This window comes from Neopsephotus bourkii, unplaced genomic scaffold (genome assembly GCF_033783945.1).
Source record: "Neopsephotus bourkii isolate Nb327-2 ecotype Australia unplaced genomic scaffold, CSIRO-AGI_Nbou_v1 NB_1370, whole genome shotgun sequence".
In the NCBI taxonomy this organism is placed as follows: Eukaryota; Metazoa; Chordata; class Aves; order Psittaciformes; family Psittacidae; genus Neopsephotus; species Neopsephotus bourkii.
This window is the reverse complement of record NW_026901849.1, coordinates 264,677-282,285: the sequence shown is the minus strand read 5'-3', so window position 1 is coordinate 282,285 and position 17,609 is coordinate 264,677. Positions and strand designations below refer to the sequence as shown.

At 41.5% G+C, this 17,609-nt stretch overlaps 1 protein-coding gene across 1 annotated transcript; it reads left to right on the top strand.

Annotated features, from left to right (window-relative positions):
- The first annotated feature begins 248 nt into the window (after positions 1 to 248).
- NBR1 (NBR1 autophagy cargo receptor) lies at positions 249 to 17,558 on the top strand. The gene is made up of 21 exons (XM_061366985.1): positions 249 to 375; positions 2,340 to 2,402; positions 3,643 to 3,661; positions 4,041 to 4,063; positions 4,579 to 4,794; positions 5,335 to 5,409; positions 6,528 to 6,745; positions 7,807 to 7,971; positions 8,449 to 8,655; positions 9,304 to 9,463; positions 9,962 to 10,249; positions 10,668 to 10,820; positions 11,249 to 11,324; positions 11,635 to 11,745; positions 12,227 to 12,415; positions 12,534 to 12,668; positions 12,918 to 13,275; positions 13,551 to 13,642; positions 14,195 to 14,273; positions 14,856 to 14,961; positions 15,316 to 17,558. Exons 1-21 carry the CDS (start codon positions 274 to 276, stop codon positions 15,490 to 15,492), a joined length of 3,012 nt encoding a protein of 1,003 aa, XP_061222969.1. The 5' UTR covers positions 249 to 273; the 3' UTR covers positions 15,493 to 17,558.
- Positions 17,559 to 17,609: the final 51 nt, after the last annotated feature.

Sequence of the window (17,609 nt, the reverse complement as noted above, 5' to 3'; positions counted from 1 at the left end):
GCGCTGCATTGTGGGAGCTACGGTAACGCCTCGGAAGTGCGTGGCCCCCCCCTCCTGCTCTGCGCTCCCGGGTCTGTTTGTTGTTGTGGTCCTGCAGCGCCTGGTCCCGCCCTCTCCCCGCTACTAGCCAATCAAAGCGCCGAGGAAGATGAGTGGCAGAGGGAACAGCCATTAGCGTGGTGTGGAGGGCGGGAGGCTGGCAGCGCTCGGGCCGCCATGTTAGGGTCGTCGGGCCGTCGGACAGCCTGTGGCTCGGGGTCCGGGCAGCGCGGCATGGAGCCGCAGGTGGAGCTCCGCGTCACTTGCCGCGGCGACACCCGCAGCTTCCTCGTGTCGGATCCGGTGCTCACGACGTGGGCCGACGTGGAGGCTATGGTGAGCGCCGCTGCCGTGCGAGCTGGGGGTGTTCGCGCCGCTTCGGGGTCCCAGCGCCTTCGCTCTCGGCTGCCGGAGCCGTGTTCCCCGTTCCATAGGCTGGTGCTTTTCTTGCTGAGGCCTCCTTTTTGCTGTTGGCGTTAACGTTAACTTTTGTATTTATTGCGTACTTGGGGGTGTTTTGGAGCCTTTTTTGGGTAAAGCTCTTTATGGGTCACTTGATTTTCCCTGCGAGTTGCGGCTTTAGCTGTGTGCGCTTCTCCACAGTTACGGATTCTTGGCATTGTACCCCTGTACAGTGCAGTTTGGTCTTCTTACTCCGGTTCTTTTACTCATGGAAGTAGATCTGGTAGAATAACACTCTTCTGTTACTTAAAGAACAGTTTCCGGAGTGCTGTCTTTGCTTTCTGGATACTGAGACACTGACAGGTTTTTGGTTTCTTGCTTCCTGGTGCCTTGTATGTGCTAATCTAGAAATAACTGTTACTGGGTCATGTGTGCATAGACAGTTGCTTATGGAGGTCTGTGTGTCATGTATGTGGTATTTTGAAGAGCTCCTGTTTGGTTTTACTTGCAGTGTTAGTGAAAACGCCTATATTGGCTGAGGTTATGATTCCCTTATAATAAGGATTCCTTTATAATAAGGATTCCTTTGCTTATAATGAAGCTGCAGAGATTAAAAAGTTGCATCTTAAGAGATCTTGGCAGTGGTTTATTTTCTTTCAGTTCTTGCTATGTAGCTAATATGTTCCAGTGTACCTTGTAGATGGTTCTTGCATTGTGAATTACTCATTCGAACCTTGAGCCTCATCGTCTTCACTCCCTGTATTTCACTCTTCTGGAAGAGGTGGTAGTTCAGGCTTAAAATATGTGCTGGCAAATGGACCCTGCAGGAATGGCTGAGTTGGTCAGAAGCCTGCTTGCAGATTGCTCTGTAAGCAAAGTGTTGCTCTTAAGATTGAGAATGTGTTTGTGCAAGGTGTGGTGTTCCATGACAGTGATGTTTGTGGTGGAACCAAGGTGGTACCATGGGGTGTCTGTGCACTTTGCTGTGTGAATTACTGTTTCAAGATAGAATCTATTAAACTGTTGCCTGTGTTTTAGTACATTAGTGAAGGTCTTTTGTTCCTAAGGGATAACCCAGTTTCTGGTTTTACTTTGAGGTTCAGGGGAACAGTCTATGATATTAGCCAATGTAGATGCAGACCATGGTTTCTTCTTGACAATCTGAGTTGTTTCTCTTGCTGCACTCCCAAATTAATTTGGGATGTACCCCTGGAAGAACCTGTGTGTAGCACATTCATTGCAGAATGTATGTAGCTATGGCATTGAAGTGCTGTGTAGGTCTTAACCATCCGCTGCCTTCTAATGCTGATAGTGTTCTTATGTGAAGCCCAGGCTAGCAGAACATGTCACAAATATATCAGGCTTTCAGAGAGAGCTTCCATGGGGAAAAATCCAACTTGGCAGGTAAACGATACCCAAATGTACATGAGCCTCGGAGGCTGTTATTCAACATAGGGGGGTGAAAAGTGCCTTTGTTTATGGCTCATTTGAGATTGTTTGCCTCTATGAGCTGCCCTCTTGGTGCTTTCCAATGTCAGAGTTAGGATGTGGTGATTGTTGGCTTTAGGTGCCTTTGGCATGCTTGAGTTCCTAACCCTGAGCTTGTCCCGTTGGGATGGAAAAGTTGTTATTGATTATTTTGGGGTAAACATTAACTGGGAAGGGGGAATCATGAAAGAAATAAAGGTTTTGCTTTTCATTATAGGAGTTAGTCAAGGTTGCAGGCATTGGGAGAAGTTGTTCAGCTCCAGAATGGGTTTTGTAGGACAGCATTTATTTCAGTGGAGAAACTGAAGGGAGGTCTGGAGGGTTAAAGCATTAACCATGATTAACTGAAAACATTTGTTGTCCTATCTCCTTGTGTTTCACTGTGGTTTTGTCCTCCTTTTTCCTTACAGGTTAAAGTTTCATTTGACCTGGACAACATTCAGATCAAATACATTGATGAGGATAATGATGAGGTAAATACCTCCCACTCCACCCTCCCAGCAGTGGCGTGAACCTTCCTGCCTCTTGATAATTTGTAGTGGGTCCTTCAGGAATGTATCTTATGCATTAGAGGTGGGGTTTTTTTTGCCCCTTTGATAAGAAAATAGCTGTTAGTCTTGTGGCTTCACTCATAATGTAGGATACTTATTTAAAATGCTTTTTTAGAAGCTGCTGCCTTTCTTTTTTCCATCCCATAGAAACAGCCAGTGATTCTGTGTGCTCTGAGGAGAAATGCTTCTGTTGGGGAATTCTTCTTTGTCATTTGACAAGAATAAAGTAGTGGTAACGGTGCTTACAGCCATGAGAAAGCCCTGTCTTTTCAATCTGTGTTCTTGCCTCTGAAAAATGTAGGTCCCCCGTCATGAGCATATGTTCAGCTCAGTGATCTGGTGTACTCAAATCCTCTGCCTGTTTTATGCAAATGCTGTAATCTCCAAGCAGATTACTGACTCAGAAAACAAATTGGTTACTTCTGGTTGTCTCTGCTGAGTAACTTCCTGCTTGGCATAACTTCACCCTTTCATATTCTTTCTGGTTATCTAAGGAAGAATGTAGCTCTGGAACAGAATGTAACTGTTGTAAACTCCATGTTCCATTACTTGGTTTGCAGCTCTACTAAATTGCAGAGATGGGGATCTATGTTTTTATTTCTTTTTTCCCCATAGGGGAAATGTCAAAATACTTCCAACAGCACTTCAGGGAAAGGTTGTCCCCTTGTTTTCCAGCCTGTATCTATATAAAGATACAGATGCATCTGTTATAAATGTTTTTAAAATACCAATAGGGTAAGTCATGCAATGCTGTAGTGATTAAATAGCTTCTTGTATTAGTAACTTCTGTGTGCAGAGTGGATAAATGAGCACCTGTAGATGATGGGTTGGGCTTGTATCTAAATCATGAAACACTTTACAGCTGGGCATTAAAAGTAACTGGGTCCCCCCTCTGTGTACTTGTATAGCAGTACCAGTGCCAGCTTACTGCCAGTAGATGAGATCACGCTTGTTCTGGCTGCTAGCAGGTGCAGAGCCCTTTCTTAGTGAACTCTAATGAAGAACATGCTCTGCTCCAGAACACCAAAATGTTGATGAATGGTTAAAGGTGGCAGCAGTAACAAATATCTAAAGGAGGGGGTACATTTATTCAGAAAGCATGTTAATGTTCAGAGAATTGTAGAAATACATTAATGTCTATTACTGTTATTTCTCTTTGCAGGTCTCTGTGAACAGCAAAGGTGAGCTGCTACTTTACTGGAGTGAAATTGGTAACCGGACCCCAGCTGTTGTTGATGTTTCTGGAGAAGCAGTTGGGAAGGCTTCCTCTTTGATTTCTAGGTTTTGTGTATGCTGGGGCATCAAATCCTTCCTGAGGGAAGGAGGTTTCAATCCATAGGACCAAATAGGAAATGACTGAATTAATGGAATGTAAAATCTCTTGGCTGTTAGAATATGTTTGCTTGTTGCTGTATGTACAACTTCCAGTAGCTCTAGTAAAAGGGTTTACACAAGGTATGGGAGATGCTCCTTAATGTAGGAGTCCTTAAATACTGTGTGCTAAACTTCTGTGCTGGTTGAGACAGGGAAAATTCACATTTCTTTCCTTTTTTTCTTTAGAGGAATACGAGGAAGCTCTGAAGGTAAATGCTGTCTTCGACTCTTTGGATTTTGGTTTCCAACATATTCATCCTTCTGCAATTGGAATTGGTTAATTTTACATAGACAAAAGAATTGCTTTCCTTTACATTTCATCTGTGCTATGTTAATACTTTCAGCTCTTTGCTCATGGGCTTTCAAATCTGCTAATAATTTCAAAATAAGCATAAATTACAACTTGCTATAACCTCCTGGGTAGAATGTCTGTTTATTGCTCATCTGAGCAGCTTTATTGTAGGGTGAAAAATTCCTACAGTAATATCTGCATTCTCATCCTTTTGCTTAGAATGAACTTTCTGACATATTGGTAGCCTTTAAGAAAAGTAGAACAGAATATCAAACATCAGCTGACTGGGCCTTGGCATTTCACTGGGTTTTCCTTCGGTTTGGGTGTCAGTCTTTCACCAGCCTCTCCAGTGTAGTGTGGTGCTGTATTTCACAGGGTTTTCTGTGTTGGTTGTAAGTGCAGTAAATATGATTTTCTTTACTGTTTATTTAGATTGCAGTTAAACAAGGAAATCAGCTTCAGATGAATGTGTATGAAGGAAACTTTTCTCTGAAAGAAGCTTCATATTCTTGTTCTCTGCAACCACATGGAAAAACTGGAACAGAAAAGTTGGCACCCGTTAAAGATGAGAAGAACCTTCCTTTGCACTGTTCTGTGCTGGCTCAGGGGTTAGAGGAAGGCTTAAAAAATGAAGAGCTGGCAACTCAGGTAGGATTCAGAGCTGAATTATGTATGCATTAAAATAAAGAACTTATAAGTGTCATAAGTCACTTTATAGATTGATTGTCATCTTTACCTATGCATGAAATCTCTGAGTTTGGAAGCTGGTCTTCATTTTCAGCTATCTGCACCAATTGTAGCTTGTGAAAGTGTTTGAATGTCTTCAAGATATTTTGATGCTGCATTTAGAAATACAGATGCTTTCATGTTGACCATTCTTAACTATTTTGATAAACAAAGCAGTTGGTCTCCTGAAGCCTGATTGCCATCTGGTAACTTCTGGTTGACTTGGTTTCTTTGGCATTGACGCAGAATTGCATTTAAATGCTAACAATGCAGAAATCTCTCAGGAGAATGACAGGGATTTGTTGTGTTGCTTTCCCACTGTTTTCCAAATAACTTGAGATCTCTTTTTTTCTAAAGCCACATAAGAGCTATTCCCAAGTGTTCGACTTGCTGGGATGAGGGGTTTTGCAGCTTTGTATACTTGAGGTTGGTGAATTATTTTTGTGGGTTTTCTTTCCCCAGCAAAATTTAAATCGCAGTAGAACAGGAAGAACAAATGAAAAACCTCCAGAATGGTTTACTAGCTACCTGGAAACAGTAAGTGTATTTTCTCATGAATTTAGTATTGTTAAAGGAATGCATAAGAGGCTGTGGGTAGAAAAGATCCCTGTGATGGCAGACTCTGTTCATATGCTCACACTTGCTCTCAGTACTTGTGACTAGGAATCTTAAAGGGCACTTAGGCATTTAATCCTTTTGCTTTTGTGGTGATAAATGGAAGGTAGATATCTGTATGGCTGTACAGTGTAGCTGTCACCTTAAAAAGAGTTTGATATGTGCCACTTCTTGTGCAAAGTGGATTGTTTGGTTTATGCACTTGATGGGTTTGAGTGCAGGTTTAAAAGTAGCTCCCATGATAGAATCCTTGGTGTGTTCCTGGTAGCTGTAGGAGCTTCACTTGTGATGAGAGAGCGCATAAAATAATGGTGTTGCTGTTGGATGCTCTGGTTTGACCAGTTTCACTAGGGTGATGCTTAGTTTCCTAGATTTGGAGTAGAGCTTTTGATGACTTTGCTTTTCTTGATTGTTCAGTTTAAGAAAATACTTTGAGGAGACCATTGAGTATAACCTATAGGTTAATAAGTTGTGGGTGTTAACTTGTTTTGAATGGCCAATAATCATACCTGAGAGACAGTTAGATATGAATGCTTAGAATAAATTAGCCAGTGAGTTCTTGAAACTAAAAGGTTCAGTATACAATAGTATGTACATTTTTATTCAAGCTTTTTTTTCTCAGTCTCCCTTCCTTTGCCACCTTTCATACAAACAAAAGATGGGGGATTTAGTGGCTGTATTTAAAACATCCCTGGTGGACCAAACCTAATGCTAGTGACTCCAGAGGGGTTTGTTGGGGTTAATGTCTCAGCAGTTGGTTTCCTTCCCTTTGTGTGAAGCTATGCAAGAACCTGAATATTGTAAGCAGCAGTATAGGTTTTATGAATTTTTCTCGTTAAAAGCTCTGGGCTGATATTTTCTAAAACCCAAATCCCCTTTGAGGAATATGATGCTTGTTTAATTTCATCTGGAATGTGCTGGGGGGATGGGGAGTGGATTATGAGTTGCTTTATGGTTTATGTATTGGAAGACTTGGGACAGTGTAATCTAACTTTTGAAGCTGTGTAGGTGGGTTTTATTCCTGACTTCTTTGTTTCCAGTTTAGGGAACAGGTAGTTAAGGAAACTGTTGAGAAGCTGGAGCAGAAGCTGTATGAGAAGCTTGCTCAGCAGAATCAGCCTCCAGATTTTCCAGAGAGCACTATTACAGCAGAACCTCCAGTGTCAGAGAGCCAGTCAGAGGATGGCAACCAGTGTGACTGGCTCATCTCCTGCTGCAACTGCCAGGCCCGGATCGTTGGAGTTCGTTACCAGTGCAGGTAGAATATGATGAGAAATGGGAGTGTGGGAAACCTGACAAATGAGTGAGCGTGAGAAGCTGTCTTGCTGTTGTAGATCTCTAGGTTTCTAAGCTGCAGTATGCTGTACATCTCATATCGTGTAATATGTGTCTCAAAGAGCTTATGTGCTCTGTTGTGACTAGACCTTATCTGCATAAGAACAAGATTAATACTGTTTTGAGAAAATGTGATTGTTAAAACAGTGAGAGCTTTAATAACACTTCCTATATTCTCAAACATGCATTTTGCATATAACGTGCAGTAATGGTAAGGAAAATGTTCTGTTCAGTTAACTAAACAGAAAAGCAAACAAAAAAGGGCAAAACTTGCATCCACCTATGTACAATAGTCTGCTGGTTCCGTCAGTCAGTGAGGCTAAGGCAGGTCATGTCTCTCTTTAATGATCTCACTGTTGTCAGTTTAATAATATGAAACAGGTTTTGACAAGTGTCTTAAGTGAGGTGTCAGAAGTGAGGGTTTTATTTGAATGAGGCAGTTGCTGTGTAGAGGTCAGCGCTTTAGGCCTATGCAGCAGCAGTGAATGGAATGCCAGTAGGAGGTTTTCTTTGGATGTTTGTTTTCCTTGCTGGCAGGAAATTCCAGTCTGTTTTTTACCAGTCCTGCAGGACCAATCTGCTTTGCATCCCTGAATGCTTCGGTTGACTTGTTCTCTGTGTTTTCAGAAATATGATGCTGTTTCTGGCATTGGATTTCAGTAGAGTGTTTTATCCTTCATAGCAACAGTTGTTAATCACTTGTGCTAAAGGAAGCATTAATTTTTTTCAATGTGTATTCAAGAGGGAAGTGGGAGTTATGTTGCAGTTTTGCCAGGAAGAGAGATCTATGTATTCCAGATGGCTCCAAATATTGATGTATATGTGAGAAAACCAGCTTCTGTTTCCCTCAGACACTGCTTCCAATGGTAGCATGTTACAAAATTGTTGCTCTGCAGAAATTTAAGGCTTAATTATCCTTCAGTGTCTTTTTCTGGGCATTAATTCTTTGCTTCTTGGTAACCTTCTGTATCTTCTGCTTTGCAGCCTTTGCCCAGCCTACAACATCTGTGAACAGTGTGAAGCAGGAACATATGCACATGATCCTAATCATGTCTTGCTGAAGCTGCGAAGACCTGTACTATGTGTTGCTGAGAATTACAGCCTTGCAGAGTTCTCCGCTCGCCTGCCTACTACTCTGGAGCAAGTTAGGTAAATGGTGGCACCTCTCAGTACCTGACAGGATTATCCTGATAGCAAAGTGCGATTGATGTTCAGCTTTTAGTGTAGATTTAGTGATAATGAGAAATGGAAATTGTACTTGGACTTCATTGTGAGTAGCAGAAAATAGCTGTAGACTTACAAATGGCCTAAGTCATGAATCTTAACAGCATTTTTAATAACAAAGTAGAAAAGACAGAATGTTGTCATAGGTGGGCAGCAAACTCTGAGAGCTTGCTTTTTCTTTGAGCGTACTCTAATCTGCCTTCAAATTTGTTCTTTCACTGAAGCCATTCAAAATATCTTCATAAGCAACTATGAAGATGTTCTTTTAAAATCTTCTGGTATCCAGTCTAGAAGCATGAGGCATTTCCTGAAGTGTTCCCTTGGAGACTAAAGCTGTGTTGGCTAGAGCTGAATTCTAATCAGCTTAATGTATTGTAACAAGGTGGCTTATTCTCTCTGCAGGCTCCAGAAACAGATGGACAAAAGATTTCTGAAGGCAGAAAAGCAAAGATTACGAGCAGAGAAGAAACAGCGAAAAGCAGAGGTCCGAGAGCTGAAAAAGCAGCTCAAATTGCATAGGAAGATTCATCTGTGGAACTCTGTGCATGTACTGGAAACGAATGGCTCACCTACTCTGAAATCTGAGAGTCTTCAACCCAACACCTTCCTGTAAGAGGTGTTGTTAGCTGAGCATTTCTTAGTTGTGCTGTCTGAGCTTTTGTGATGAGACCAACTTAAAGTAACAGCAGGAGCTTATGTGAAAGTGTTATTTGTCAGTGGACCCTGTGAGAATTTTGTCTGAGTGGAATTGGCAAGGTGGAGTGTTCTTCCTGGTTTTACCTGGGAGGAGAGTAGGAGAATTAAAGGCCCAACTGGTGGTTATTACCAGAAACATTGATACAGACCAAGGAGCAAGGGGAGTGCCTGGGAATACATATATTCCAGTTATGTGCATAGGGTGTAAAGGAATGTTAGTCAGTCTGTCTTCCTGCTGTATTGTCTTTGGATAAAGTACATGGTGTGTGCTCATGTGCAGTAATCTTAGTTTCTTGTTCTGTGATCTTAGGCTGAGGCTCATGAGCAGCTTTTACATTTCCCATCCCTTTGGTTTTAGGAATGTACAGCTGTAAAACTGTGTTCAGACTTCAGCTGAAAACAGTAGCTGCAGTGTTAGAATTTTGCAACACTTCTAGAGATAGCAGGAGGAATTGAACTAAATGGCCTCCTCTCTTCTTAGCCAGTGGAATAGCTGAATGGCTTTCTCAATTTTGGTGGGGTTTTGGTGTATTTTCTATTTGTTTCTTCCCCCAAACCCAGGAATCCTACTCAACCCTTCCAAGCAGTTGTCCCAACACTAAGTGCAGTATTTGTGGATGAGAACTTGCCAGATGGGACTCACTTGAAACCAGGGACAAAGTTTATCAAACACTGGCGAATGAAGAATACTGGCAGTGTGGAATGGAGCTCAGACACGAAGGTATCCTGCTTTTGCTATTACTTCTACACACCAAAATAGTTCTTGAAGGTAATATTTGCATGCATTAGGAATTTGAATTCTCTGTCAGAACCTGTTTAAGATTTCATTAGGCCTCTTAATTCACAAGGTAGAAATTGTGAGACAAAAAGCTGTCTGGGTACTCTTTACAACTGCAGACTACAGGAGGAAAGCAGTTAACATCCCTGAACATGTCTTCCAGTGCTGTTATGTTACACTTCAGCCTTGTTTACAACATGCATTGCTTTTCTGACTTCAAAAAGCCTTTCTTCTGTGAGTGAGGGCATTCATGTTGAAAAATAGGGCTATAATCTTACTTTGTGGTGATAGTGACTAATGTGAAAATGTTTACTAGCAGCCTCTCTTCTCCATGGCATATCTGCAAGGTCTTTCAGAAGAGAAACTTTGAGTGCTCCTTCCTACCCAGTATGTAGAGAAGTTTGTGAAGTTAACTTTTGCTTTTCCTATTGTATATTTCAGTTGAAACTGATGTGGGGAAACCTGACCTTGGCATCTTCTGAAAAAAAAGATGTGTTGGTGCCATCCCTTCCCTCAGGACAAGTAGGAACTGTTTCAGTTGAGTTCGTAGCTCCTAATATAGAAGGAACTTACACCTCTCACTGGAGATTGTCACACAGAGGAGAACAGTTTGGGCCCAGGATCTGGTGCAGTATTGTTGTGGATCCTTCCCCAGCTGTTGAATGTCTAGAAAGCAATGGAAAGGATTCTGACTCCTGCCAGAAGGCTAAAGCTTGCAGCACCAAAAAGGCAAGTAGCTCATCTAGTGTTTGGGGTGGTTCTGAATTGCCTAGGAGAAGGAGCAATATATCTTGTTTAGTGCAGTGGCATAGTCCCTAGCTATATTGATTTCCATGGGATTCTTTTAGCTGTTTGCTTCTAGCTTGTATCTTTAATAGAAAAGAAGCAGAACTTCTGTGTAAGTTCTTTTTGACAGACATGTGATTAGCTATGAGCCTGTTGCAGATACTTGTCTAGTTCTTTCAACTGAAACTGCAGAGTTCTCTTTACGTTAGATGTTGTTCTCTTGGCTCTAAAATGAGTTGATTAAAATATCTTTCAAGTTACTTGTGTTCTTACACAGAAAATTCAGGCTTTGTGTTTCATGTAACTGTTTTATTTGCTGCATGAGGTGCTTCTGGGACATCACTGTTTTTTCCTTTTGCAGGATGCTTCCTTTAAGACAGAAGCAGGTGCTCAAGTAATGGGTGATACCATGGAGCAGGTTGAAATACCTCTGCCAAATATTCCTTTGAAGGTCAAAAATCTCCCAAGTGAGAGAGAATTTTATATCCCATCTGTTGACCTCCTCACTGCGCAGGTAAAGTACTTAAATACACATAGAGATAAAGCAAAGCACCTTGGCCTTGATCTCTAGGTATATAAATGTAAGAACAAAAACCTTCTGAAATCTGAAAGAGCCACTGTATTTTCAGGAAGTATATATTGCGTTTGGTACTGCAGAGCTACTTTCTTAGCTTGGTATTTGGGACTGTCACTATGTGGAAGGGACAGACTAAGAGTCAGTGGGGTCTTTCTCTGGCCCCTGACAAGGGAGGGGCTCTTGTTCCCCTCGGTTGTCTGCCACATTCTGTGATGTGGATGTTATGGGATAACTGCCTCTGTTTGGAGATCATGCTGAGTAACAAAGTGAGTTCTTTGTAAGTTAATGGGATTTGGTGCTGGGAAGTAGAGTGTAGGATTTCATTCAGGGTTTGCTGATGAGAACTCTGGTGTTTCTTTTCATAGGACTTGTTATCCTTTGAGCTGTTGGACATTAACATTGTGCAGGAGTTGGAGCGAGTGCCACACAATACTCCTGTTGGTAAGGTTCTCATAGTCTCTGTGCTATCTAGCACAGATAGTTTATGCTTTGTAGTTTTCAGTCTTGGCTTGTTTTCAGCTTCACATTCCCAAGACCATAGGATTCCAGAACTTGAAGGCTGCTATTTTCTTTGCTCACCTAGTGCCAATGTACTGCAAAGTTAGTGATTAACTTCACTAACTGATCTCGTGTAAGATAACTGAGTTTCTTCTGTCTTGGAAGAATATCCCTTAGAAAAGGATCACTTCTTGTAAGGTTGCCACCTGGAGGAAGGAAGATTCCTACTCTCTTTGCTACTTCTGTTTTTCAGACATGACTCCCTGCATGTCCCCTTTGCCACATGATAGCCCCTTGGTGGAGAAGCCTGGCTTAGGTCAGATAGAGGAGGAGAACGAGGGAAGTGGATTTAAACCAGTGCCTGGTAAGCAGGAGTCACAGGGAGCTTGGGTGGGCACGAGGGGAGGAGAATTTTGTCACTTGTATGAGGTCAGCAGACAGTGTCTAAAAGGAGCTCCAACTCCTGTCTTCTGTGGAAAACCAAAGCAGTTGTTTGCCTTGTAAACCTATGGTCTTATGCTGTTCTCTGATTGTAGAAGTTGGAGCATAATACCTGTAGAATTCAGAAATACATATGTTTCCCTTCATTTGTTTAACCACTAGAATTGTTGGGAGAATGAGCAGTTTGCCCTGTATAGAGTAGGTTATAGTCTAAAATGCTGGGTGTAGCCCCCATGCTTCCCAATCACTGTCACATTCAACTTGAACTGAATTCCAAAATCTTTAAGGTTTTGAAAAGCATTAACACAGGGTCAGTGTTAGCCTTGCTGAGCCTAAAAAATCCTTCTTGCACTTAACATTTCCTTGAAGTGGTATTAGAATAACCTGTTGTTTCCCTTTGGAAGGAGTGAGGGAAGCTTGCTTTCCTGCAGATACTTGTCTGGTGAAAGCAAAAGCTGAACATCCATTGAATCAGGAGGAAGGGGAGGAAGACATGAGTGGGACTCAGTTTGTGTGTGAAACTGTCATTCGTTCCCTAACCCTGGATGCTGCACCTGACCATAAGCCACCCCAAAAGAAGAAAGTTCTCCAGAGTAAGTTCTGTCTCTGCTGCCTTCTGTGGCTTTACTGTTGCACAGTCAGCTATTGGCTGCAAATGGCTCTGCAGTGCAGGTGGTGATACTGCTTTGCTTTTCTTGCTTGTTTTATTAGACTCTTCACAGACGCTGCAAGACACCTTCAGTTGTAACACAATAAATGAAGAATCTTCTGGGATCAAAGTTAATTCCACTTTCAAAAAGGAAGCAAAGATTCATCAGTCGGAGGCAATGACAGAAAATGACTGTGGTAAGTAAAATAGGTTTGATTTTAAGATAAAGCTGTAAAAAGGGCTTAACAAAAGAAAATGAGATATAAAACCATCTGACGCTGTTCTAGGACACCAGGAAATGGGTGTCAGTACTTGGTACAAGCAGCTGGTTTAACTGCTGTTTAAAAGAATCAGTGAAATTTCCAGGACAATAGTGACCTTGTGCTAGCCATACAAAATAGACAGTTGTTAATATTCTACTTCTTTATTTTTCTTTCCTCTGTTAGGAGACCTACCACTACCTGATGAGAGAGCAGCTCCCTGTAGTGATATTGGCAATTCTGATGACGTTGAAGATAAGGATGATATTCAAAGTCAGGGCTCCTCTGCTTCATCAGAGGATTATATCATTATTCTCCCTGAGTGCTTTGACACCAGCCGTCCTTTAGGGGAGTCTATGTATAGTTCAGCTCTTTCCCAGCCCAGTTTGGAGAAGACAGGAGAACCTGAAACAGGAGCAGAGAACCCAGAAGGGGGAAGCCAGCCACAGATCCACAGTGTCGCTGATATGTTGACAACCTCACAAACACTGGCTGCTGAACCGTTAACCCCAGAGGCTGCAGACACCTTAACCCAGACACAAAGGTATGCTTCTTGGACAAGAACAAAATGGTTATGTTAATGTTGCTGTAGAGTCTGCAGGTGTTGTGCTTGAGTGTCCAAACAGAAATAGTTGCAACAAACCTTTTTATCTCGCACTGGAGATAAATCCTGCATCTTTGTACATAGCCTGTACTCACTACTGAAGGGGGTGCAAGAGGCATGGGAAACTTCTTTCGTCTGTTGATCTTGACTTATCTGCCTATCTACATGTAGAATGAAAGTAGTAAAAGCAGGTTTTTTTTGCCTTATGTTCTCAGGAATCTTGCATCTCCTCAGGATCATATCTTCCAAGAACTAAATCTACCAGCTTCAGAGAATCTCTCCTCCAGTCATAATCAAATAAGAGAAGGTACTGAGAGTGCTTTTATGAAGGATGCGTCTGATTGTTACCACCTATTCCTTATGCCAAGTATTGCATTGGGTACCATGTTATTCTTGAGAGCAAAAATCTACCATGTAATGATTGTGGGTTGGTTTTTTTTCCTCTGGCGGCTGAAAATTTACTATGTAGAAGATTGAAATAAAGAAAGAATTGGGTTTTTGGATCAGTGAAGAAGTGGAAAGAAATGGTAGGATGGGACTTGGAAGTGTTTGTAGATACCTGGAAAATTAGCTTGCTCTGAAACTAATGAGCTGTATATTTAAGCTGCTGTTACAGTCACTGAGAGCTCAGGTTTGTCTCATGTTGAAGTAAACACCACCGACTTACCAGCCACGTGACTTCTGAAACTTTTGCTTGTTTTGACTGCAGTGAGAATTCAGTTAGTATCTGGATAACTAAATGCGAAAGTGTTAATTTTGTATTGAATACCACTCCTTTCCTTTTATCTGCATATTGCGTCTCTTCGGCTTCACACTTACTGGACATGTTGATAATGATATTTGCTTCTTCCTCTTCCAGAACCCAGTGGTGAAGACAGTCATGGACCAGGATCTTCTGGATTTCTAGCTAGTAAACGGAAGTGCTCAGAATACCCAAGGTAATGAAGCTGTGACTTCACAAATACTGTTTTAAACTAAGAACTGCTAAATTTTCTAATTTAGGCACCTAGTTAAAAATATTGGCTGACAGGTTTCACTTAGTGTTTTCCAGAAAGGCCTCACTTCTTAAAGAAGCATATGCTGAATTACAGAATACTGTATTGTCATAAGATCTTGGTGTCTACTTAAGACACGAGGGTAAAGGATGTAGAGGTTGCAGGTAGAAGTGTATGAAGAGGTCAAACTGAACTCTTCTAAAAGTCTGGATTTTTTGTGGAAGATCTTGGGATTCTTAAAATGGAGATTTTATAAATCGCCTCCATTAAGCATCTGAAGATACTGACACTGGAGGAATAAGACAAAACACTGAGGGGAATATTAAGTAACTTGAAGCTACTCTGACCTGAATGGATGTATCATAGAGGTCAGTCCCCAGACAGCAGTAATTCCTCTGGATCATAGGTTTTTCTACCCCTAAGAACTAAATCTCTGTTGGCACATCAACAGGGAGGAGCCTTGCATTTCACATGAAACACATACTTTACTGACCCTGAAGTAATGCCTGATTTATTTCTCTGTAGATACCCTCAAGGAAGCAGCATTGCAGGAGAACTTGTTAAAGGTGCTTTGTCGGTTGCTGCTTCTGCCTACAAAGCACTGTTTGCTGGACCACCCACTATAGAACAGGTAAATATTTCCTATATGCTAGGGGAGTTTCATAGAATGCCAACCTTAAAGTTATAGGTGTATGTTTCATAAATGTATTGAGACTCTGTATAGGACTTCATGCAACAGTGAAATGTTCAGCTTTTAGTGACATCCTTTTGAAATATGCTGCTTCATGAGGAGGTGGGTAAATCCATACTCTGGGGACATGTCTCTTGCAGCCTCATGGAAGAGTAGTAACTTGCCTTTTTGCAAGTAAACAGTGAAGATTAACAGCTTAATTGTAGACAGAAGTATCTCTATGCTTTAATTATACGCCAGAATAATGATTCATATGGGGAAAAACTCTTTTTATAGCTTACCTTTTGTTTCCAGCAGTCTGCAGCTACAGAAGAGCAAACTGCCACTCTTCTTTCCAGTCTGTGTGAGATGGGGTTCTGCGACAGGCAGTTAAACCTCCGACTGCTGAAGAAACATAACAATAACATGGTTCAAGTGGTAACTGAATTGCTTCAGCTTGGGAACAGTGACTGGTACAGTGGTAGGTGCTGAGCCTTCCTGGTGGAGGGAAGAGTCATCTTCATTGAATAAACTCTCCCAGAACACCACAGCAGTAACAGGCTGTGCCTCAGCTGTGTTCTCTTTGGAGCTGTGACTACAACTTTGGCTTTTCTTTGAGCTTTTGACTTTTTTGTTTTTCTCATGGAAATGTCAAACAGTGCTTGTCACAGCATCTTAGGAATTGGAGACCAGAATTTCACCTTTGATTTGGACCTCACAGTTAGACCTCATGAGTAGCTTTTAAAGCCTCTAATTTCATACCAAATCCTTTTATCAGGGAACCCTGTAGAACTCCTTAAACTTCCACCTGGATGAGACCTTCTCCTCTTATCACGTGTAAGATGTTTTAGGCAGCTGGAAACTTGTTTTGTTGACTTCTAACAAGCTTTGGACTAGCAACCAATGTAAAATGCTGCTGTACAATGTAGTCTTGCCTAGTCTATAAGAGATGCCCACAACTAGCAAGTTGTTCCTTCTGATACGATGTAGTAATTGATTTGTCCAATGCATGATAGTAATGTGACAGACTTAAACCTTACAAATGATTTCTAGAGAACAAGGTTGCTCAGACACAAAAGCCATCTTAAAGCATCAAACAACTTCTGAAAAGTCTGAAAGTGGAATCACTGTTAAACTAAGAATACCAGAATGTAGCAACATGAAGCAGGAGAGTGAATTTACCAGCAGCAATAGAACCAGCTCTAGTACCGATAGCACAAAGCGTATCTCTTAGGGGAAAATACAGCTTACATAAAATGTTTTGTTAAAGTGGAATGTGAGGGAAGGTAAAGGCCTTTGGAAGAATCTTTTACAGGCTTGTTGTAGAAATGTTAAGTCTTTCTTTCAGGGTAGTGCAAACCTCTCGTGTTTAATACCACACAGAAGAATTGAGGAAAGCGTAGAAACCCAGAGCTGAACTGGAGTACAAATTATGGTGGTGTTTAGGAATGGGAAGAGTGCTTGAGGCAGGGACTGTGTGGCTTATGTTTCAGTTGGAACAAGGAATTAACCGAAGCAGTTTTATGGGTGCGGTGTCCTGTGGTGGTTCTAGGTGCTCCTGTGTTTCCACAGATGTGTCTGTAGGATCCATTTTGCTCACAAGATTTCTGTTTAAATGCCCATATTTAATTTGTAACTCTTCTAAATGTGTTGAGAGGTTTGATTCTGAAACATCACAGGAGACCAGCAACATACACTGCTATGCAGTGGTGTACCTGGAGGTAACTCCTCAGTCTGGTCCCTCTGGAGGTGACAGCAGTGCTGGCTACATTCTTGCTTTCAAGCAGGCTTTTCCTTGCTGCAGGAAAAAAACATTGATCCTAAACTACTTTATATTACTGCTACTTCAAATCAAGATGTTCCTGTTGTGTCACACTGTAGCTGAAGCACTATCAGCATTGTGGCTGACCAGGTGATCAGTAGTAATAAGTTTCTAAAAGACATAATACCCTTAGAGATTAAGAGATGATTAAGTGAAGAAAATAAAATGTATCATACCATTTTTGTTTTAAACCTATTTTTATAGATTGTGGGGGAGATACTCTTAAATGTTTATTTTGAAATACAGTAGAACTATTTTGCAGTGTTTCCCATCTCTGTACACCAGTACAACTGTCTGCTGGGACCAGGTAAAGATCATTCTATAACTTGGAACTACTGGTGTTTTTCTCACCTGCACTTATGCATACTGTTTGCTGCCTACTCAAGGAGGAGGAAGAGGAAGGATGTGGAGGAAGAGCGGTAGCTGATGATGTTTTGGAGCATGGAGTGGTTGTCTGCTTTGATCTGGAGTGCCCAGCAGGACGTGCTCTTTCTGTGTGTACCTTTATACTTGGCCTGTTGAAGTGTTCTGTAAATGAATGAAGCACTACAGCATTTGGGGAGGAGCATTTCATGGCAGAGTGAAATGTGAAGTGTGAAATGCTGTTTTTCCATATGTTAATTTTTAGTAGGGTTTAGATAATGAATGCTCAGGCTTAAGTTAGAGATCTCTCTGTTGGCTTTGTATATTTTGTTAATGGATGCATGGTATAATTTATAATATATTCTATAGTGCAGCTGTGACCTCTGTATCTTATTTGGGGTGAGCGCCTTCAATGTCAACCATG

What these genes read in the sequence shown, in the direction of transcription:
- NBR1 (XM_061366985.1), top strand. Translation starts at nt 274, where the DNA reads ATGGAGCCGCAGGTGGAGCTCCGCGTCACTTGCCGCGGCGACACCCGC. An exon ending in ATGAAGAGCTGGCAACTCAG is followed by an intron (nt 4,795 to 5,334) that starts GTAGGATTCAGA and finishes TTCTTTCCCCAG; the next exon opens with CAAAATTTAAATCGCAGTAG. An exon ending in TTACTAGCTACCTGGAAACA is followed by an intron (nt 5,410 to 6,527) that starts GTAAGTGTATTT and finishes CTTTGTTTCCAG; the next exon opens with TTTAGGGAACAGGTAGTTAA.